Source organism: Ambystoma mexicanum, chromosome 8 (genome assembly GCF_040938575.1).
Source record: "Ambystoma mexicanum isolate Mex_15411 chromosome 8, UKY_AmexF1_1, whole genome shotgun sequence".
NCBI lineage: Eukaryota > Metazoa > Chordata > Amphibia > Caudata > Ambystomatidae > Ambystoma > Ambystoma mexicanum.
The window spans coordinates 1,684,602,179-1,684,626,456 of record NC_090929.1 but is presented as its reverse complement, the minus strand read 5'-3'; the positions used below and the strand labels follow the sequence as shown (position 1 = coordinate 1,684,626,456).

The 24,278-nt window shown below is 49.6% G+C and overlaps 1 protein-coding gene across 4 annotated transcripts in view; it reads right to left on the bottom strand.

Moving 5' to 3' along the window:
• Positions 1 to 24,278, bottom strand: part of LOC138473324 (deleted in malignant brain tumors 1 protein-like) — a 633,955-nt gene that overhangs the window by 394,469 nt on the left and 215,208 nt on the right. For all 4 annotated transcript variants that reach the window (XM_069611990.1, XM_069611993.1, XM_069611992.1 and 1 more), the window contains 3 exons: positions 20,910 to 20,933; positions 20,779 to 20,814; positions 11,564 to 11,878 (listed from right to left, as the gene is read on the bottom strand). In XM_069611990.1, the coding sequence (XP_069468091.1) occupies positions 11,564 to 11,878; positions 20,779 to 20,814; positions 20,910 to 20,933 (375 nt within the window). The remainder of the gene's footprint in view (positions 1 to 11,563; positions 11,879 to 20,778; positions 20,815 to 20,909; positions 20,934 to 24,278) is intronic.

Below are 24,278 nucleotides of genomic sequence, written 5' to 3'. Positions count from 1 at the left end.
AGACCAGCAGTCTGCACGCTCAGAAAGGTATACCTCGCATGCTGCTGGAGCGTTGCAGACCAGCAGTCTCCACGCTCAGAGAGGTATACCTCGCATGCTGCTGGAGCGTTGCAGACCAACAGTCTCCACGCTCAGAGAGGTATACCTCGCATGCTGCTGGAGCGTTGCAGACCAGCAGTCTCCACCCTCAGAGAGGTATACCTCGCATGCTGCTGGAGCGTTGCAGACCAGCAGTCTCCACGCTCAGAGAGGTATACCTCGCATGCTGCTGGAGCGTTGCAGACCAGCAGTCTCCACGCTCAGAGAGGTATACCTTGGATACTGGGGGCGCTGCACACCAGCAGTCTCCACCCTCAGAAAGGTATACCTCGCATGCTGCTGGAGCATTGCAGACCAGCAGTCTCCACCCTCAGAGAGGTATACCTCGCATGCTGCTGGAGCATTGCAGACCAGCAGTCTCCATGCTCAGAGAGGTATACCTCGCATGCTGCTGGAGCATTGCAGACCAGCAGTCTCCTCCCTCAGAGAGGTATACCTCGCATGCTGCTGGAGCATTGCAGACCAGCAGTCTCCACGCTCAGAGAGGTATACCTCGCATGCTAATGGAGCATTGCAGACCAGCAGTGTCCACGCTCAGAGAGGTATACCGCGGATGCTGGTGGAGCGTTGCACACCAGCAGTCTCCACCCTCAGAGAGGTATACCTCGCATGCTGCTGGAGCTTTGCAGACCAGCAGTCTCCACGGTCAGAGAGGTATACCTCGCATGCTGCTGGAGCATTGCAGACCACCAGTCTCCTCCCTCAGAGAGGAATACCTCAGATACTGGGGGCGCTGCACACCACCAGTCTCCACGCTCAGAGAGGTATACCTCGCATGCTGCTGGAGCGTTGCAGACCAGCAGTCTCCACCCTCAGAGAGGTATACCTCGCATGCTGCTGGAGCGTTGCAGACCAGCAGTCTGCACGCTCAGAGAGGTATACCGCGGATGCTGGTGGAGCGTTGCACACCAGCAGTCTCCACCCTCAGAGAGGTATACCTCGCATGCTGCTGGAGCGTTGCAGACCAGCAGTCTCCACGCTCAGAGAGGTATACCTTGCATGCTGCTGGAGCGTTGCAGACCAGCAGTCTCCACGCTCAGAGAGGTATACCTCGCATGCTGCTGGAGCGTTGCAGACCAGCAGTCTCCACCCTCAGAGAGGTATACCTCGCATGCTGCTGGAGCGTTGCAGACCAGCAGTCTCCACGCACAGAGAGGTATACCTCGCATGCTGCTGGAGCGTTGCAGACCAGCAGTCTCCACGCTCAGAGAGGTATACCTCGCATGCTGCTGGAGCGTTGCAGACCAGCAGTCTCCACGCTCAGAGAGGTATACCTCGCATGCTGGTGGAGCGTTGCAGACCAGCAGTCTCCACCCTCAGAGAGGTATACCTCGCATGCTGCTGGAGCGTTGCAGACCAGCAGTCTCCACGCTCAGAGAGGTATACCTCGTATGCTGCTGGAGCGTTGCAGACCAGCAGTCTCCACCCCCAGAGAGGTATACCTCGCATGCTGCTGGAGCGTTGCAGACCAGCAGTCTCCACGGTCACAGAGGTATACCTCGCATGCTGCTGGAGCGTTGCATACCACCAGTCTCCTCCCTCAGAGAGGTATACCTCGCATGCTGCTGGAGCGTTGCAGACCAGCAGTCTCCACGCTCAGAGAGGTAACCGCAGATGCTGGTGGAGCGTTGCACACCAGCAGTCTCCACCCTCAGAGAGGTATACCTCGCATGCTGCTGGAGCGTTGCAGACCAGCAGTCTCCACCCTCAGAGAGGTATACCTCGCATGCTGCTGGAGCGTTGCAGACCAGCAGTCTCCACGGTCAGAGAGGTATACCTCGCATGCTGCTGGAGCGTTGCAGACCAGCAGTCTCCTCCCTCAGAGAGGTATACCTCGCATGCTGCTGGAGCGTTGCAGACCAGCAGTCTCCACGCTCAGAGAGGTATACCTCGCATGCTGCTGGAGCGTTGCAGACCAGCAGTCTCCACCCTCAGAGAGGTATACCTCGCATGCTGCTGGAGCGTTGCAGACCAGCAGTCTCCACGCTCAGAGAGGTATACCGCGGATGCTGCTGGAGCGTTGCGCACCAGCAGTCTCCACCCTCAGAGAGGTATACCTCGCATGCTGCTGGAGCATTGCAGACCAGCAGTCTCCACGGTCAGAGAGGTATACCTCGCATGCTGCTGGAGCATTGCAGACCAGCAGTCTCCACGCTCAGAGAGGTATACTTTGGATACTGGGGGCGCTGCACACCAGCAGTCTCCACCCTCGGAAAGGTATACCTCGCATGCTGCTGGAGCATTGCAGACCAGCAGTCTCCACCCTCAGAGAGGTATACCTCGCATGCTGCTGGAGCATTGCAGACCAGCAGTCTCCTCCCTCAGAGAGGTATACCTCGCATGCTGCTGGAGCATTGCAGACCAGCAGTCTCCACGCTCAGAGAGGTATACCTCGCATGCTAATGGAGCATTGCAGACCAGCAGTGTCCACGCTCAGAGAGGTATACCGCGGATGCTGGTGGAGCGTTGCACACCAGCAGTCTCCACCCTCAGAGAGGTATACCTCGCATGCTGCTGGAGCTTTGCAGACCAGCAGTCTCCACGGTCAGAGAGGTATACCTCGCATGCTGCTGGAGCATTGCAGACCACCAGTCTCCTCCCTCAGAGAGGAATACCTCAGATACTGGGGGCGCTGCACACCACCAGTCTCCACGCTCAGAGAGGTATACCTTGGATACTGGGGGCGCTGCACACCAGCAGTCTTCACCCTCAGAGAGGAATACCTCGGATTCTGGGGGAGTGTTTCACATTAGCCAACCTCCACCCTCAGAGAGTTATACTTCGGATGCTGGTGGAGCGTTGCACACCAGCAGTCTCCACCCTCAGAAAGGTATACCTTGCATGCTGCTGGAGCGTTGCAGACCAGCAGTCTCCACCCTCAGAGAGGTATACCTCGCATGCTGCTGGAGCGTTGCAGACCAGCAGTCTGCACCCTCAGAGAGGTATACCTCGCATGCTGCTGGAGCGTTGCAGACCAGCAGTCTGCACGCTCAGAAAGGTATACCTCGCATGCTGCTGGAGCGTTGCAGACCAGCAGTCTCCACGCTCAGAGAGGTATACCTCGCATGCTGCTGGAGCGTTGCAGACCAACAGTCTCCACGCTCAGAGAGGTATACCTCGCATGCTGCTGGAGCGTTGCAGACCAGCAGTCTCCACCCTCAGAGAGGTATACCTCGCATGCTGCTGGAGCGTTGCAGACCAGCAGTCTCCACGCTCAGAGAGGTATACCTCGCATGCTGCTGGAGCGTTGCAGACCAGCAGTCTCCACGCTCAGAGAGGTATACCTTGGATACTGGGGGCGCTGCACACCAGCAGTCTCCACCCTCAGAAAGGTATACCTCGCATGCTGCTGGAGCATTGCAGACCAGCAGTCTCCACCCTCAGAGAGGTATACCTCGCATGCTGCTGGAGCATTGCAGACCAGCAGTCTCCATGCTCAGAGAGGTATACCTCGCATGCTGCTGGAGCATTGCAGACCAGCAGTCTCCTCCCTCAGAGAGGTATACCTCGCATGCTGCTGGAGCATTGCAGACCAGCAGTCTCCACGCTCAGAGAGGTATACCTCGCATGCTAATGGAGCATTGCAGACCAGCAGTGTCCACGCTCAGAGAGGTATACCGCGGATGCTGGTGGAGCGTTGCACACCAGCAGTCTCCACCCTCAGAGAGGTATACCTCGCATGCTGCTGGAGCTTTGCAGACCAGCAGTCTCCACGGTCAGAGAGGTATACCTCGCATGCTGCTGGAGCATTGCAGACCACCAGTCTCCTCCCTCAGAGAGGAATACCTCAGATACTGGGGGCGCTGCACACCACCAGTCTCCACGCTCAGAGAGGTATACCTTGGATACTGGGGGCGCTGCACACCAGCAGTCTCCACCCTCAGAGAGGAGAACCTCGGATTCTGGGGGAGTGTTTCACATTAGCCAACCTCCACCCTCAGAGAGTTATACTTCGGATGCTGGTGGAGCGTTGCACACCAGCAGTCTCCACCCTCAGAAAGGTATACCTCGCATGCTGCTGGAGCATTGCAGACCAGCAGTCTCCACCCTCAGAAAGGTATACCTCGCATGCTGCTGGAGCGTTGCAGACCAGCAGTCTCCACGCTCAGAGAGGTATACCTCGCATGCTGCTGGAGCGTTGCAGACCAGCAGTCTCCACCCTCAGAGAGGTATACCTCGCATGCTGCTGGAGCGTTGCAGACCAGCAGTCTGCACGCTCAGAGAGGTATACCGCGGATGCTGGTGGAGCGTTGCACACCAGCAGTCTCCACCCTCAGAGAGGTATACCTCGCATGCTGCTGGAGCATTGCAGACCAGCAGTCTCCACGCTCAGAGAGGTATACCTCGCATGCTGCTGGAGCGTTGCAGACCAGCAGTCTCCACGCTCAGAGAGGTATACCTCGCATGCTGCTGGAGCGTTGCAGACCAGCAGTCTCCACCCTCAGAGAGGTATACCTCGCATGCTGCTGGAGCGTTGCAGACCAGCAGTCTCCACGCACAGAGAGGTATACCTCGCATGCTGCTGGAGCGTTGCAGACCAGCAGTCTCCACGCTCAGAGAGGTATACCTCGCATGCTGCTGGAGCGTTGCAGACCAGCAGTCTCCACGCTCAGAGAGGTATACCTCGCATGCTGGTGGAGCGTTGCAGACCAGCAGTCTCCACCCTCAGAGAGGTATACCTCGCATGCTGCTGGAGCGTTGCAGACCAGCAGTCTCCACGCTCAGAGAGGTATACCTCACATGCTGCTGGAGCGTTGCAGACCAGCAGTCTCCACGCTCAGAGAGGTATACCTCGCATGCTGCTGGAGCGTTGCAGACCAGCAGTCTCCACCCCCAGAGAGGTATACCTCGCATGCTGCTGGAGCGTTGCAGACCAGCAGTCTCCACGGTCAGAGAGGTATACCTCGCATGCTGCTGGAGCGTTGCAGACCAGCAGTCTCCACGCTCAGAGAGGTATACCGCGGATGCTGCTGGAGCGTTGCGCACCAGCAGTCTCCACCCTCAGAGAGGTATACCTCGCATGCTGCTGGAGCATTGCAGACCAGCAGTCTCCACGGTCAGAGAGGTATACCTCGCATGCTGCTGGAGCATTGCAGACCAGCAGTCTCCACGCTCAGAGAGGTATACTTTGGATACTGGGGGCGCTGCACACCAGCAGTCTCCACCCTCAGAAAGGTATACCTCGCATGCTGCTGGAGCATTGCAGACCAGCAGTCTCCACCCTCAGAAATGTATACATCGCATGCTGCTGGAGCTTTGCAAACCAGCAGTCTCCACGGTCAGAGAGGTATACCTCGCATGCTGCTGGAGCATTGCAGACCACCAGTCTCCTCCCTCAGAGAGGAATACCTCAGATACTGGGGGCGCTGCACACCACCAGTCTCCACGCTCAGAGAGGTATACCTTGGATACTGGGGGCGCTGCACACCAGCAGTCTCCACCCTCAGAGAGGAATACCTCGGATTCTGGGGGAGTGTTTCACATTAGCCAACCTCCACCCTCAGAGAGTTATACTTCGGATGCTGGTGGAGCGTTGCACACCAGCAGTCTCCACCCTCAGAAAGGTATACATCGCATGCTGCTGGAGCGTTGCAGACCAGCAGTCTCCACGCTCAGAAAGGTATACCTCGCATGCTGCTGGAGCGTTGCAGACCAGCAGTCTCCACGCTCAGAGAGGTATACCTCGCATGCTGCTGGAGCGTTGCAGACCAGCAGTCTCCACGCTCAGAGAGGTATACCGCTGATGCTGCTGGAGCGTTGCAGACCAGCAGTCTCCACCCTCAGAGAGGTATACCTCGCATGCTGCTGGAGCGTTGCAGACCAGCAGTCTCCACGCTCAGAGAGGTATACCTCGCATGCTGCTGGAGCGTTGCAGACCAGCAGTCTCCACCCTCAGAGAGGTATACCTCGCAGGCTGCTGGAGCGTCGCAGACCAGCAGTCTCCACGGTCAGAGAGGTATACCTCGCAGGCTGCTGGAGCGTCGCAGACCAGCAGTCTCCACGCTCAGAGAGGTATACCTCGCATGCTGCTGGAGCGTCGCAGACCAGCAGTCTCCACCCTCAGAGAGGTATACCTCGCATGCTGCTGGAGCGTCGCAGACCAGCAGTCTCCACGCTCAGAGAGGTATACCGCGGATGCTGCTGGAGCGTCGCACACCAGCAGTCTCCACCCTCAGAGAGGTATACCTCGCATGCTGCTGGAGCGTTACAGACCAGCAGTCTCCACGGTCAGAGAGGTATACCTCGCATGCTGCTGGAGCGTTGCAGACCAGCAGTCTCCACGCTCAGAGAGGTATACCTCGCATGCTGCTGGAGCGTTGCAGACCAGCAGTCTCCACGCTCAGAGAGGTATACCTCGCATGCTGGTGGAGCGTTGCACACCAGCAGTCTCCACCCTCAGAGAGGTATACCTCGCATGCTGCTGGAGCGTTGCAGACCAGCAGTCTCCACGCTCAGAGAGGTATACCTCGCATGCTGGTGGAGCGTTGCACACCAGCAGTCTCCACCCTCAGAGAGGTATACCTCGCATGCTGCTGGAGCATTGCAGACCAGCAGTCTCCACGCTCAGAGAGGTATACCTCGCATGCTGCTGGAGCATTGCAGACCAGCAGTCTCCACGTTCAGAGAGGTATACCTCGCATGCTGCTGGAGCATTGCAGACCAGCAGTCTCCACCCTCAGAGAGGTATACCTCGCATGCTGCTGGAGCGTTGCAGACCAGCATTCTCCACGGTCAGAGAGGTATACCTCGCATGCGGCTGGAGCGTTGCAGACCAGCAGTCTCCTCCCTCAGAGAGGTATACCTCACATTCTGCTGGAGCGTTGCAGACCAGCAGTCTCCACGCTCAGAGAGGTATACCTCGCATGCTGCTGGAGCGTTGCAGACCAGCAGTCTCCACGCTCAGAGAGGTATACCGCGGATGCTGGTGGAGCGTTGCACACCAGCAGTCTCCACGCTCAGAGAGGTATACCTCGCATGCTGCTGGAGCATTGCAGACCAGCAGTCTCCACGCTCAGAGAGGTATACCTCGCATGCTGCTGGAGCATTGCAGACCAGCAGTCTCCACGCTCAGAGAGGTATACCTCGCATGCTAATGGAGCATTGCAGACCAGCAGTGTCCACGCTCAGAGAGGTATACCGCGGATGCTGGTGGAGCTTTGCACACCAGCAGTCTCCACCCTCAGAGAGGTATACCTCGCATGCTGATGGAGTTTTGCAGACCAGCAGTCTCCACGGTCAGAGAGGTATACCTCGCATGCTGCTGGAGCATTGCAGACCACCAGTCTCCTCCCTCAGAGAGGAATACCTCAGATACTGGGGGCGCTGCACACCACCAGTCTCCAGGCTCAGAGAGGTATACCTTGAATACTGGGGGCGCTGCACACCACCAGTCTCCACCCTTAGAGAGGTATACCTCGGATGCTGGGGGAGTGTTTTTAGCAGTCTCCACCCTTAGAGAGGTATACCTCGGATGCTGGGGGAGTGTTTTTAGCAGTGTCCACCCTTAGAGAGGAATACCTCGGATGCTGGGGGAGTGTTTTTAGCAGTCTCCACCCTTAGAGAGGTATACCTCGGATGCTGGGGGAGTGTTTTTAGCAGTCTCCACCCTTATAGAGGAATACCTCGGATGCTGGGGGAGTGTTTTTAGCAGTCTCCACCCTTAGGGAGGTATACCTCGGATGCTGGGGGAGTGTTTTTAGCAGTCTCCACCCTTAGAGAGGAATACCTCGGATGCTGGGGGAGTGTTTTTAGCAGTCTCCACCCTTAGAGAGGTAAACCTCGGATGCTGGGGGAGTGTTTTTAGCAGTGTCCACCCTTAGAGAGGAATACCTCGGATGCTGGGGGAGTGTTTTTAGCATTGTCCACCCTTAGAGAGGTATACCTCGGATGCTGGGGGAGTGTTTTTAGCAGTGTCCACCCTTAGAGAGGAATACCTCGGATGCTGGGGGAGTGTTTTTAGCAGTGTCTACCCTTAGAGAGGTATACCTCGGATGCTGGGGGAGTGTTTTTAACAGTCTCCACCCTTAGAGAGGAATACCTCGGATGCTGGGGGAGTGTTTTTAGCAGTCTCCACCCTTAGAGAGGTATACCTCGGATGCTGGGGGAGTGTTTTTAGCAGTGTCCACCCTTGGAGAGGAATACCTCGGATGCTGGGGGAGTGTTTTTAGCAGTGTCCACCCTTGGAGAGGAATACCTCGGATGCTGGGGGAGTGTTTTTAGCAGTCTCCACCCTTAGAGAGGTATACCTCGGATGCTGGGGGAGTGTGTTTAGCAGTCTCCACCCTTAGAGAGGAATACCTCGGATGCTGGGGGAGTGTTTTTAGCAGTCTCCACCCTTAGAGAGGTATACCTCGGATGCTGGGGGAGTGTTTTTAGCAGTCTCCACCCTTAGAGAGGTATACCTCGGATGCTGGGGGAGTGTTTTTAGCAGTGTCCACCCTTAGAGAGGTATACCTCGGATGCTGGGGGAGTGTTTTTAGCAGTCTCCACCCTTAGGGAGGTATACCTCGGATGCTGGGGGAGTGTTTTTAGCAGTCTCCACCCTTAGAGAGGAATACCTCGGATGCTGGGGGAGTGTTTTTAGCAGTCTCCACCCTTAGAGAGGTATACCTCGGATGCTGGGGGAGTGTTTTTAGCAGTCTCCACCCTTAGAGAGGTAAACCTCGGATGCTGGGGGAGTGTTTTTATCAGTGTCCACCCTTAGAGAGGAATACCTCGGATGCTGGGGGAGTGTTTTTAGCATTGTCCACCCTTAGAGAGGTATACCTCGGATGCTGGAGGAGTGTTTTTAGCAGTGTGCACCCTTAGAGAGGTATACCTCGGATGCTGGGGGAGTGTTTTTAGCAGTGTCCACCCTTAGAGAGGAATACCTCGGATGCTGGGGGAGTGTTTTTAGCAGTCTCCACCCTTAGAGAGGTATGCCTCGGATGCTGGGGGAGTGTTTTTAGCAGTCTCCACCCTTAGAGAGGAATGCCTCGGATGCTGGCGGAGTGTTTTTAGCAGTCTCCACCCTTAGAGAGGTATACCTCGGATGCTGGGGGAGTGTTTTTAGCAGTCTCCACCCTTAGAGAGGTATACCTCGGATGCTGGGGGAGTGTTTTTAGCAGTCTCCACCCTTAGAGAGGTATACCTCGGATGCTGGGGGAGTGTTTTTAGCAGTGTCCACCCTTAGAGAGGAATACCTCGGATGCTGGGGGAGTGTTTTTAGCAGTCTTCATCATCAGAGAGGTATACCTCGGATGCTGGGGGAGTTTTTTTAGCAGTCTTCATCATCAGAGAGGTATACCTAGGATGCTGGTGGAGCGTTGCTCACTGGCAGACTCCAACATAAGAGATACCTTCCTTGGATGGTGGTGGAGAGTTACACACTAGCCGTCTCCACCATTAGAGATGTATACCTTGGATGCTGGGGGAGCATCGCACACTAGCAGTCTCGACCCTCAGAGTAGTATACCTGGGATGAACTTGCAGCATTGCACACTAGCAGCCTACGCCATCAGAGATATGTACCTCTGATGAAGGTGCAGTGTTGCACAGTAGAAGCCTCCACCACCAGAGATCCATTCCTCAGATGCTAGTGGTTGCACAGTAGATGTCTCCACATTCAGTGATGTTTACCTCAAATGCAGGCTGAGCTTTGCACACTAGCAATCTCCACCTTCAAAACTGTATACCTCGATACTGGTGGAGCGTTGCACACTAGAAGTCTCCTCATTCAGAGATATATATCGCGAATGCAGGTAGAGCATTGCACACTAGAATTCTCCACCATCAGAGATGTATACCGCAGATACGTGTGGAGTGATTCACACTTGCGATGATGGAGGGATGTCTGAGGTTGCGTAATGGTTGATTCTCAGTTTGGTGTCATCGAGTGTGGAACCTAAGAGCATGACGTTTAGTCTGTACTCGGCTTGGTGTCAGTGAGCAAGGAACCAATGAGGTGGAGTAATGGTTGACTGTCAGCTTAGTGTCATTGATTCCGAAACCAGAAGCATGATTTATGATTGGTTCTCAACTTGGTGCTAGCCAATGAGGGACCCATCAGGTTGAGTAATGTTTGATACTCATCTAGGTGACATTGAATGTGGAACCCAAGAGTATGAAATATGGTGTTTGCTTTGCTGTGTGTCAATGATCGAGGGACCCATGATGTTGAGTAACGGTTGATTCTATGCTTGGTGTCATTGAGTGTGGAACCTAAGAGCATAAAGTATGGTGGGTGTTCAGCTTGGCGTCAGTGAGTGAGGGACTCATGATACGGTTGAGCAATGGTTGGTTTTTAGCTTGGTGTCATTGAGTGTGGGATTCCAGAGTTTGAAATATGGTGTGTGCTTTCCTGTATGTCAATGATCAAGGGATCCATGATGTTGAGTAATGGTTGACTCTCATCTTGGTGTCACTGAGTGTGGAACCCAGGAGCATGGCATATGGTGGGTGTTCAGCTTGGTGTGAATGAGTGAGAGAACTTGAGGGTGTGTAATGGTTGATATTCTGCTTGGTGTCATTGAGTCTAGAACCCAGGAACATAAGGTATGGTTGTGCTAAGCTTGGTGTCAGTGAGTGAGGGACCCATGAGGATGAGTATTGGTTGATTCTCATCCTGGTGTAATTGAGTTTGGCAACCAGGAACATTGTGTGTGGCGGGTGCTCAGCTCGGTGTCAGTGACTGAGGGACCCATGAGTTTGAGTAATGGTTAATTCTCTACTTAGTGTCATAGAGTGTGGAACCCTAGTGCATGAAGAATGGCAGGTGCTCAGCTTAGTGACAGTGAATGAGGGACTCATGAGGTTGAGTAAGGGTTGTTTATCAGCTTGGTGCCATAGAGTGTGGACCGCAGGAGCATGTGGTATGGTGGGTGCTCAACTTTATGTGAGTGAATAGGGGACACATGAGGTTGAGTAATGGTTGATCCACAGCTTGGTGTCATTGAGTGTGGAACCCAGGAGCATGAGGTTTGGCGGGTGCTCAGCTTGATGTCAGTGGGTCGGGAACCCGTGGGGTTGAGTAATGTTAGATTCTCTGCTTGGTTTTAATGAGCACTGGTTTGGGAGCATGAAGTATGGTGGGTGCCTGCATGACATAGGTGAGTGTGGAACCCAGCTAGCAGCATGGAGTGTTGTAGGAGGTCAGCTTTGTATCAACTCTCAGTGTGGTACCCAGGAGCGTAAACTCACTTGAATGTCCAGCTCGACAGCAGTGAGACTGGGGCCCATGCAATAATGCTGATTGCCCCACTAGAAGTTGGAATGCCCTCGGTGGCTGTTTACAGGTGAGTGTGGCTGCTCTGCTGAGGCGTTTGCAGGGGGTAAATCAATTGCCAGTTGAGATGATTTCACACTTTTCATGTTCTCCTTCAATTTTGATGCTCTGATTGACTGAGAAAATGTAACATCCATTCAACAAAAAGATGGTTCGAATTTGCTTTTAGGGAGCCTGATTCATTCAGAGGAAAAAACCTACCTGAGCAAACAACACTTGCATCCTCGGCGTGAATACAGTCATGTACAGTCAATCCGCGATGAGAACACTGAGACAGGAAGGCCTCCGAGCCTCTGCAGCCAACATCATCCAGGATGATGCTTCCATTGCCTTGACCGAACTGCGCCATTATCGGAGCAGAATCCGCCACTCCACAGCCGAGCTGTCTGCACACCACCTGTGCATCGTTGAGGTCCCAGCCATCGTCACACACCGTCCCCCAGGAGGAATTGTACCAGACCTCGACGCGCCCCTCACAGCGACTGCCGCCATTCTGGAGACGCACGGATAAATACACTGTAAAAGTATCAAAGATACAGTACATTACCTTCCAGAAATCAGCTCAGATTCCCAAAATTGTTCCTGAATAGTCATCAGCATCCTTTTTCCAGAAAGGTCAATTTCACAATAGGGAGCAGACAAAACACGCAGTTAGGTTTTAGAAAAATACCTTCTTACACCATTCAGGCAGTGAACCTGAGCTACACAAATCAGGAAGTGCTAATTGAAGAACCACCAGCTCACCACAGAAAACAAAGTCCTGCCCGTACCGCTTGAATAATTGGTTGGCTAGGAAACATCTGTGTGAGCCTATATGTTTTTATTTATTTGGTCAAATAACTTTTGACCAATAAAAACAACAAAACAAACCACTACACTTAATATATAACAAGGTTATAAAAATGTAAAAAAGTTGAAAAAAGTTTCAACAATAGCAGAATTCATCAAGAATAAAAACAAATCCATTATTACATCAACATGAATACGCGATACAGAAAAAGGAATGAAGTTAAAGTGCAGTTAAAGTTAAAGTGCATTTCAAAACTGTTATACAGATAAAAGTCGTTACAGAGGTAAAGCTCCAAGGTCCAGGCTGTCCAAAAAAACAACGACTGAAATGACTAAGGAAGTTGTGTGACCAGCCAGACAGGTCTTTCAGAAGTCAGATCCCCAATCATCATAAAAATGTCGGTCCACAAAATCTAGACCTTTCCTTTACCAATGAAGGGCAAAGGATCAAATGTCTTAAGATTTCCGAAGGTGTACTTTGGCCACCAAAATGGCAAGAAAGGTTATCCTTCAAGACTTTATGATAAAGATATAGCACCTCTTTTCTCAAAAACAAATTGAGTCGAAACCTCAAGAAGGATCTCCTATAATGTTGATTTGGATGTTTCATTAAATACATATCAATTTCTCCAAGTTTTTTGTGATCCTCACTCAGGTGCAGAAGAGAGCGATAGGAATGAAGTTCATCAATAGTACAAGACCAATCATTTCTATGCACGTTTTTTCTTTACGTACCCTGGAATTTGGATCAAATCACCTTCTGTAAGACCAATATTACGCAGAATTTCCATACAGATGCTCATTAAGTCCTTCAAATATGGGTTATTCTGCTAGGTCCTAATTTGATTCAGATCACAAGGGAGTCAGTGGGAGGATCAAGAAGCTTTGGATAAAAAGATAAAAGTCTCCACTGTGTCTTCCCTTCAAAAGAGTTCAGACACAACTCACATCTGATTAGAGGAACTGGAACAGGTTTTTGGATGCACAGTACTTCTTTCCAGATAAAAGCTTCCAGGCTTTTCAAAAAACTTTAAATCCATAAAAAAACTTTCTCAATGCCATACAATAACCTGGGTATCACCTTGTTCTCATAAAACTTAATTGGGGGTCTCACAGATAATTTCCCAAATTTGGAATCAATATGTTTCATCTCATTCAACATACCTAGGGCTCGGGCTTTGGCCGAGTCCTTGATTTCCCCCACACTAGGCTTGGCGTGAATTTGGGAATCCCAGATAGACAAAACATTCCACCCTTTCCAAAGTGACTCTGCCCACACACCATGTGTAGGAGGAAGCACACGTTTTTAAAGTGAACTGGATTATCTTGGATTTCTGAGAATTAATCATCATGTAATTCTGATTGCCATAGCTATGAAAAGCTTTAAGCAGGTATTATAATCCCCTCTCAGTCAAATCAAATAACAAAACATCATCGGTTTAGCTAAGCCATAAATCTTTCAGATGGGCTAGCTTGCGGTAGGCAAATGCTACATTCTGCAAAAATTCACCAATTTCTGATTTGTATAAATTAAAAAGTTACGGGGCAAGAATGCTGCCTTGTCTTACTCCTCGATTTACTTTAATCCGACGTGATAAAGCTCCCTCCTGATTTAGTCGGGCTTGCATCACAGAATTCTCATGCAAGCCGATCAATAACCTCAACAAACCCAGTGGCATTCCCCAACCATGTAGTTTCTTCCATCGAAGTTTCCTATTTACACTGTCAAGATCAACAGTATGATCAATGGTCGCAATAAATATAGATGTATAGGTTTTAGCCCATGCAGTTGATTGAAGGCATTTCAACAGAGAGCCATTTGATGACGTGCCCATAAACTTTTGGAAACCAATTTGCCACCTCTGAAGCCTACCTGTCTCCTTCGCCCAATCTTTGACGTGACGCAGCAGCAAGGCAGCATCAAGAATCGAGAATGGGCGATATTTGTTGTGTTTGGATTTAGGGCCATGTTTATAGATTGGATTTACATGAGCAATCCACCAAGCATCAGGAAAACGTTTTGTGTCTATAATGTTTTTAAATAGATAAATCATGATGTTTGCCCACATTACAGGGTCACCACGGAATAACAGATTGGAACGTTAGTTCGGTCTCGGAGCCTGGGATGAACTTAAATTGGAAAGAATATTTCAAATAAAATGGTCTCTTCATCCACTTCCAGTTGCCAAACCCCAGAATCCTCAATCGACAAAAGACTATTGTTTGGGATATCCCAAGAAAATACCCACTGCATTTAATTGTTTATGTGCTTGCAGATATGAGGTTCTATTAATCATGCTCCGGAACATCAGGGAGTCTTTAAACCTTAGCACCTACAGCATGTTATCACTATCTCACTGGAAGCGGTGTGCTCTTCTACCTACAGTCCAATTAGGATATTTTAAGTGCACTTTCATAATTTAGAGTGTTGGCAATCCAGTCTCCTGCCGCTGAATAACACCATTCCTTAAAAGCAGTATTGGCATTAGAAGCTTTGGCTGGGTTCCAAAAGACTTGAATACAAGTGCCCTTGAATGATACTCCCTGTGGGCCATCACTCATCGAATCACCCCATTCCAGGTCAATATCTACACTTAGAATATAATGTTCACTTAAAATAGTTTTGGAAATTAGCAAAGGGGAGCAGCTTTCCAATAAACCTCCATCCATGAATATAGAATCTATCACAGTTCCATTGTGCAGTGTATTGTGGTGGTTTCTTGGAGCCATAGACCCAGCCCAGTTCAACATGTTTAGTCCTAAACCTTCCAGAATAACAAGCCACTTCCAACCCTCTGCACACCTCTCATCTTTAACCAAGGGACATCTCTACTTAGTTTGATCAGAACTAGCACTCAGACATGGGGAGTTTAAATCACCCACTAACATAACAAAACCCTTCGGAAATAACTCCTCCCAAGAGTTATTTCCCATGGCAACAGCTTTTAACATTTCGTTCCCAGGGCATATTCCCTGATGCCAATAAACATGCATCAGAAGAAGATTCCCCACCTTATTGCTTGATTCGTCCTGGACGTGTACACATGAAAAGCCCATGATTGAGTCATCCGAGAAGAAACTCTAATTTCTGATTCGATCTTCAATAAAATCAGATGACCGCCTTTGGGGCGACCCATATCCGAAGAGATAGCACATTTGTGATAGCGAAACATATCCATCTGTATGAACTTCTTTGGTAAGCCAAGTCTCCTGTAAACAGATAACATTATATAGCTTGAATTCTTTCCCCAATTTATGGTCATTTAGCAATTTCCTGTGACCCCTAGTATTCCATGATAGTAATGAAAAATAACATCTTCTACTAAAGAGTCTGAGAACCACATTGGGACTTTCCTGGACCATTTAGTACACCGCCCACCCATGACCAATCATTCTCATCTTGGCCCACATTGCATGATGGGCCAACAGAATCGACAATTATACTCATTGTTAGAGACTACATGTTCATTTGGGTGAGGGACTGGGTAAGGGTCAAAATGATGAAGCCCTGTCCTGTTTGGTGGCTCCAAGGAGGGGACTATATCACAGCCCATCTGCTGCAGTGACGGGGCTTCCTTCGAATTGATGTAAAGAACAGCATAGTCGGTGCGGTAATGATCGACAAAGTATACCATTGTCATATCCTTTGAGGATATGGAACATATTGAAGGGATAGCACCAAAATGTTTCAGAATATTAGAGCGGTTTAGGAAATCTCCTGATACTCTGGAAGTAAACATTCAACCAATAATTGAGGGGACTCAGTCATGTGGACTGGTTGAATTTTATGTGTGAGGGAATTAATGACCTGGTGCCCCTCCCTGAAAACGTTAAGTGTATCAGGTGGCCTAGAACAAAATTCGAGACCCAAAGCACCTCTCAAAAAACTGGGAATGTCTTTTGATCCACCCCGAAGGTTCAGAAGCGAAGCCTTCAGGAAGAAAATACTTTTAACATTGGGGGCCTGTGTACCCAATTGTGATGTCCACCGACCTTCCAAAGTCTCGGCCATGATCACTCTTTTACCAATCGTGAGGCCCTACGATGTTAGATTTTACTGCTCCTGGCTGTAGCCAGGTTGAGTTTCCCAATAAAACATCCTTATACGGTCTTTGAGCTAGACTAATTGCAGAAGAAGCTATTACCACACTTCTAACATCATTCAGGCAGTAAACCTGAGCAACTCAAATCAGGAAGTGCTTATGGACAACCCGCCAGCTCACCACAGAAAACAAAGTCCTGCCTGCATGACTTGAATCCTTTCTTGGCTAGGAAACGTCTGTGTGAACCTAAATATTTTTCCTTTATTGACAAGTCCTTTTAATTATCCAAAATAGTTTGAGCGCATCTGACATCCAAAAATAGGAGAGACAGTGGTTGGAATCTTGACTGGAAGTGAACAAACTTATCCAGGGCTGGATTTAGGCCTGGGCGACCTCCTGAGGTGCCACATTAGCCCCCATCATGCCACCTCGGAGGGAGTCTTTCAAGGGTTCCCCGGAGCTGACGTGGTGGGGGAAGGTGCAGCAGGTGCACAATTGTAAAAAAAATTAGCCCTGCTCTCGTTCTGGTGCCAGACACTCAAGCGTGGGAGCGGGGCAGTTTTCATTACAATAGGGCACTGATGGTTTACCATAGGCACCCTATTGAAGTGACTAACTCCCTGCTCCAGTGAGGGAGCGGAGCAGTTTTCATTACAATAGGGTGCCAATGCTTTAGCATCAGCGCCCTATTGCAGTGATTAACTTCCTGCTCCAGCGAGGGAGCGGAGCAGTTTTCATTACAATAGGGCGCCAATGCTTTAGCATCAATGCCCTATTGCAGTGATAACTCCCTACTCCAGCGAGGGAGCGGAGAAGTTTTCATTACAATAGGGCGCCAATGCTTTAGCATCAGCGCCCTATTGCAGTGATAACTCCCTGCTCCAGCGAGGGAGCGGAGCAGTTTTCATTACAATAGGGCGCCAATGCTTTAGCATCAGCGCCCTATTGCAGTGATAGCTCCCTGCTCAACCACTGGAGATGGGAGTGCCCCCATCCGCCAGAGAAAAAAATGTTTGCAATGGAAAAAAAAATGACCCTCCCCCGTCCATATCCAGGGCAGGAGGTTGGGCACTAAATTATTTTTTGCTGCCACCACTAAGGCTGGCCCTGAGCTTGTCTGTTCTACAAAGATTACTATATAGATTGCAGGATAATAAAAGTCCCTCATGTGAACCTAAACTACCAGCAATGGTACAGAGCAACCTCGTCAAGGGTGGCAAAGGGGAGCTGGGGCGCAGTGCTGCTGTGTGCAAGTAATGAAAGAAACCAGATGCATGGCTAGGCAGTGCCTCAGTTAAGCCCTTTTCAAATGTTTTAAAGTCTAGAGAAAGTGTCAAAAATATCACATGGGGGGTCTGGCTAGCAGCACCCACTATGTGGACGCGTTGCTAACGGCCTCCGCATGAAGCCCAGTTCTGAAGCATGATATAACGCTTCTATCCCTCTATTCAAGACTGGAGAAGGAAGGACAGTGATCAGCAAGCGATGGTGAAGGGGTAGTTGACGCAGTGACGCCCGTAGTGGCTCGGGAGCCAGGCAGCGGCCGGGGGTCTGTGTCGCCCTGAGGAATGCTGAGCGATTCCATGATGGCACCGCCAGATCAGCATACCAGAGTGGTGTGCTGCCAGCCACCCAACGGCAGGATTACAGGCTGACGCTCGTCTTAGAGAAGTGTGCCCGGAGCCAGAGAGAAGGAAACCCTGTGCCAACTCCATAGCTGCTGCCATCTGATAGAGGGAAAACGCAGAGGCTGTGAAATCATTACCTCAATCTCCAGACCACCCTACTGGTCAGTTGGCCAACAAGGACGACATTCAAGCTTTCGTCATTGACATTAAGACCGAATTCCATAACTGTATGTCAGAAATCTCAACTAAACTGGACCGGCTGTACCAAAGGGTCCTGGAAGCAGAACAAAGGCTGGGGGAAATGGAAGATCAAGTTTTGGATCACTCTTCCTGATGGCTGATCTTCAAGGAAGGGTCCACTCATTGGAAAGGAAAAGAAAATCCTTGGCATCTGAACAGGAGGATTTGTAGAATAGAGCCTAGGAATCAGGGGAGTGCCTTCTTCAATCTCAGACCAAGCCTTAACAGAGTGCATAGGAGATTTCTTTCAGGCCCTCTTGCCCGATCTGGATAGATCATTGATTTTTTTGGACCATACACATAGACCGAGCTCTCGAAAGGACTCAGTGTAGCAAGTTATCGTCATTATTATGCACTTCATGCGGCCTACGCCCGGCCTAGAGTGCGATGTTACTTCGTGGTCGAATGGGCGAAAATCCCTGTGTTTTTCAGCTCGTTTTTGCGCTATTCTCTTTTGGTTTGTTAGTTCATAGAAAACGGTGTTTGTTACCTGGAATTAGGATCTATCAGAACTTTAATGGCAAAGGAACCTCATGTGGTCCCTCCCACCATCACGGGAGATGCTGATTTAAGTTTGATCCCCCCTGCCCAATCAGAATCTGGAGTTCCTGTCACTCACTGTGAAGGGATTAAACTCTCCAGCAAAGCGGAAGTCAATCCTGCGGCGTTTGGAAGACTTGAATGGTAATGTGATCTTCCTGCAGGAAACACACCTGCTTCCCCCAGACTTTGCTCACCTTCGGAATAGAGACGTCAGAGACAATTCCTGGCCTCTAGCAGCTCGAAGATTGGTGGAACTGCTATCCTATTGGCGAAAGGTATTCCATTCAGGAAGTGGTCGCTATGCAGGATCCGCAGGGGAGATATGTTGGCATTAAAGGGGTGTTGTTTGGAGAATTGCATTCCCTGGTTTCGATCTATTCCCCTAACGAAGGGCAGGAACAATACTACAAGCACCTTGAAATGAGCATTCGCCCCTTTCTTAAAGGTCACGTGTTAATTGGGGGGTTTTCAATGGGGTCCCCGACCCGACGGTAGATAAAACGCATGTTCCTACTGCGAAAGATTTTAAGATCGCAGTGGGTATTCTCAATTTTTTCAAATCCCTCGGGGTGGTCGATGCTTGGAGGGTACTACAACTGGGGTAACAGGACTTTACTTTCTTCTCCCATGCCCATCGATCCTCTTCTCTTATAGACTTGATACCCCATTCAGCTGCGTACTATAAACAGAAGTGTCATGCCCATTCCCAATTGGAACAAGAAATGTTGGTGCTTGAGGTGAAATATATAAAAGGGTGGGCCCCGAACCTTCACCGGTCCTCACAAATCGCCAGAAACCAATTAGAAGCTCTCTATGCAGAAGAAACGGCACACTCTCTCCTGGTGACCAGACAGGGTTACTATGATAAGGGTGACAAAGCCAATAAGTTCCTGGTGAGGAAACTGGGCAAATCGAAGAGGCGTAACACGATTATTGGTTTGCGTGACCAAACAGGGGACCGTGCAATATGGACAGGCAGGATGGACTCACAGGCCAAGGAGTGACTGCACAAACTCCAGGAGGCTTGCCTCGTGCCCCTTGCACACAGTGGGCGGAGTGTTAGCCCAAGCGGTGGGAGGGCAGAGGCAAGGAGGCTTGCTCCATTCTGGCTCCAGACAGGGGGTTCTGACTGGAGGGGCAGTGCAGGTGCACAGGCTTACTTTGTGATCAAGGATAAAACAGTGATAAGTGGAGCATAGTTACAAATAGAGACATCATGTCTGCAGATCAGACTCGAGTCCATTTATTTAAATTTCAATTACAATGTAATTTGTTAACATTGCAAACCTTGCTTTCAAAAAAATGCCAGTATTTTATCATTAATGTTGCTGTGTGAAATGAAAAGCACTGACACGTGTTTGCTGACATTTGCTGGCTCAGAACTTGCTTGATGTGCGGCTTAAACACAATTTTAGAACTGCTGTATCAAATAATATATTTAACATGTTTAACTAAAGTTGAACTCACACCGGGCTAGCTGTGTGCCAGCTGCATATCCCCCTACATTGCCTCTGCCTCTTTGGTGTCCATGTTGTCATGAACATCAAGGAAGGACTTATTACCATTATATAAGTACAGGTAGCTCAAGGGAAATCGGTTTTGCTCATTCCAGATCCCCGCTGATAATGATAAACAGTCTTCCTTGTGTACTATATTTTAAAATGTTCCTAACAATATATTCTGTGGGTGCACAGGACGGTGAATTTACCCAACGCGCAAATTAGACATTGAAACACACGTGGAGGACGGCCTCGAGGAACACATACTGGCACTGCCACCCTCTTGGGTAAAAGACCAACTCCCTAGATCATGGTCTCCGAGTCATCATATCAGTGCGCCACCTCATAGCGCCACCCAATTATGTAGCTTGGTGCAGAATTGGGGGAGCTGTGGCTAATGTCTAAATCAGAACCCCGGGGCCATTGGATGAGCCTTGGGTAACATGCCCAGCCACGAATAACCACAGCTAAGGATGATGTCTCAGCAATCCTTGTGCCGTCTATGCGATGCTGCGCCAACATCACACCGTACATCACAGACATCACTCCACGGTTTCATCAACTCCAGACAACCCAAAACCCTTCCTTTTCCACTCATCGCTGGACCCACTTTTTAATATAACAGCAGCATTTCTGTGAAGCAAAGAGCAACGTTCCCATCAAAGAGGTCCTACCTGGTGCAGTTGTACTTGCAGGAGCTTGGCTGGTAGCTGGAAATGAGACAGGACACAGTGTAAGGTTCAGGCGCTGACTAAGTGGCACACCAGGGGGGTGTGAGTGGGGGGCAGGGGTGACTGAGAATTACCTGCTGTTGATGATGGTCTGGCAGCTGCAAAAGAAGGAGAGGAAACACATTAGCACTGTAGTTATGACCTCATGCATACAGGAAATTGTTTGTGGGGACCCAGGATTGGTTCATTAAGGTAGGCTTAGCCTACACCATTTGGCTTTAAAAGAGGGCTGTGCCCCTCTTTTGGGCAGATCATCTGAAGACTTTACAAGGAGTAACAAAAATAATTCCTTTGTATCCCGGCTGAAGGTACAGTCTGCCTTACAGCTTCCGCAAGTGAAGGAAGGCCAGGATTTCCAAAGATGGAACCAAGATCCCTCCCCTAAACGTCTCCCAGGGAACGGAGGGAGATACCAGACTCAGAGGACCCATCCAGCAGCTCCAGAGCTGGTCCCCAGCTAGGACACAGCATGCCCTGCTAGGTTTGGCCAGTACGCTTCCTAGCTGGGAAGTGCCCCACCAGAGTCCCTGAACAAAGGACAAGGCTGTTTCCTGCAAACACTCTGCTCAGCTTTGCGCTGTCCCCCTTAAAGGACGACACGAGCCCAGTGAAGAAGCTAGGAGGAGTGCATAGACAAACATCAACCAGCGTCTGCCTTAAAGGACCTTTTTGGGCCAGTTGAGCCACTCGCAGTGACTGTTGTCACTCCGCAGTCCCTAACGTCATCCGAGATGCCTTGGCCAGTTCTTCATACCCGCCAAATAGCACTGAGACAACAATTCCTGACCCCAATACGCCGTGTAGGCCAGCCTGAAGCCATCCAACTAGCCTCGCTCGCCGAACTGCATGCTGCCTGATATCCGCAGCTGTCTCCGATCTGGAATTCTGCCGGGAGGAGCTCCAAAGCACCCTGAAATCGACTTGGCCCTGTTGAGCACCAAGAACATTTACAAGCACAAAGTACATTGTGGTTCTGTCTCCCTGGTCCTTCTCCTAAGGCTCCTGGTGACATTTTACGACCCGTTGCTCCCTTTGTTCATAGACCAAGTATCCTTAAACTATTGTAATTAACTACTTTACTTACTACCCCCCTGTCAGTATCCAGAGTCCATCCCTTTTCCTTCTTGAAACTGTCTGTTATCTGCATTCCTTACAGGGTGGTTTGTATTTTGTAGTGTTGCTAGAACTGTCTGTTGAATAATAATAAAGTAGATATTTTTTACTACCTTGACTGGACAGTCACTTTTATCGTTGGGCAATAATTGTATTTTCTCAGTTAGTTGCAGTGATACAGCTAACCAACGTTCCACGACCTTGCGGTGATAAGCCTGCCATTCCGTCCACGTTACCAAAAATTGGACAAGGAGGTCCTATAATTCACTTGCGTTTCAAATCTGTTTGTATCCCTTCTGGTGCACTAGAGGTATGGGGCTGATTGATGGTTTAGAAACCGATATTCAACCCTGGACCACTGGTGCTGCGGAAGTTGATTTGTCACAAGAACCTAGCACTTGGCTGGAGTTTTTTATCTCCACTTTTCCTCCCAAAAATAAAGGGTTTAACTCAGGGGGACCTAACGCCTGCAGTAAATGCTCCCAAGCTCCCAGGATGTCCTGCTGACTCCACAGATGGGGACTAACTTCAACAAACCACAACTCATAATGAGGCAGATTTATCGGTAGACCAGGGTCCAGGATAAACAGCCAAACTGGTTAAATGGCACAAGGTCAGTGGAGTGAATTTAACCTAAAATGTATACCTGATTATTTTTACCCATGTTCCTTCGATGCCCAGTGTAATCAAGAAGTGCAAGACTGTAGTTCAGGACATGGGTAAGAATTATATTTTTTCAAGAAGGTGCCTCTTTGAGGGGCACTGCAGCAATGAAGATAAATAATAATAGATATTTCAGGAGCGCATGGTTCTCGGCTGGAGTGTTTGATATAATAGTAGTGGTTATGTGGCAGCGCCCATCTGATCCCCCTGTATTTCACTGCCAGCAGCCTCAGGAACCCCCTTGTTGAGGGGAGCCCAAAGGTCCCAAGAATGCCGGAGGAACTGGACTCAATCCAAACTAGGCTAAATGAGGAAATAGACCAAATGCAAGACCAACTCCAACGTTAGTATCATCCAAATAAAGCAGGGACAGCAGACGAGCAATACAATATCATGTCTCTCAGAGAGTTAATACAAAACAATCATTTAAGTACACCAACCGCATCATCACTGACATCATCTCATAATCACAGTGCAGATTGGGGATTGGTTAATGGGTATGGCTACATATAGATCATATAGGGGACAAGCATTTGATTGGGTTAGCCATATCTGATGGCTCCACCTGAGATCCCCCTTATTTCGATAAATGTAAAAGTACATCATTTCTACGTTACAGGATTGGTTGGCATATAATTCAATGGGCAGCATGACACTAAGGATTTTGATAGGTTGGCATTTTACTAACCAACCTTGGACACTTGACAGGCCATCAAGAGCCAGATGGGGTATTGGGGGGAAGAGGCCCATGGACTGTATTTTTTCATCATTTGAAGAAGATACCATCCCTCATGCTCATGCCATGAGACCAGGAAATCCCTTTCTACTTGACCTTGCAGGGCGGGCGATGTCTGCATGGTGAACGTTTAGGGAGTCTTGCAAGTGTCTTATCTCATGCTGGCTCCTAATGAATAGCCAGTGTTCTCTAATTATAAGTCAAGTGTTAAAGGAATGCGTTGCTACATGCTGCTGCTTAAGGTTTGCAACAAAAATAGTCCCCTATAACAATCTGCAGTGATGCATGCACTATAATGCATTGTTGCAGGCTGGAGGCGGCAAAGGTTGTGCCACGTGTGGGAATCCCACACTGTGTCGAAACATGTGCATGGGTCTGAAACATAAGATTGGTAGGAGCATCAAGTCGTTCCAGCGAACCTGTGTAAAGACTGCTTTAGTCAAGATTCCATATGTCCAGGAAAGTGGGAATGTGACTGGATGCAGAGTGATGGTGCAGTCGGTTATCACAGCATTGGTCTGTGAAGTGATGGAATAGCTGGGAAAGAGAAGGAGAGGCAGAAACGCTAACATATAGATGGGGGACACAATGGGAATGGAGAAAAGGAGTGATATGGCTGTGGAAGTGGGAGTGCATGATAAGACACATAAGAAACACATTAAAAGACTTTGCTAATCCTCCTTTCTCTTTTGAGCCCATTACTATGGATTCCCCGATTCATATTTTAAAAATGATGCACCCTACCACCTGTCAAATGGACATTTTACGTTCTAAGATTGTTTTACAACATTTGTAGGTTTTTAACCCGTTCTATAAATGCTCCCTTTCTTCACAGCAACGTGCCAGACTTGTTGAAAAGCGCCACAGTTACCCCGCTGTTGAAAAAGCCTAATCTTGAACCCACACAATTTTCCAATTACAGACCTATTAC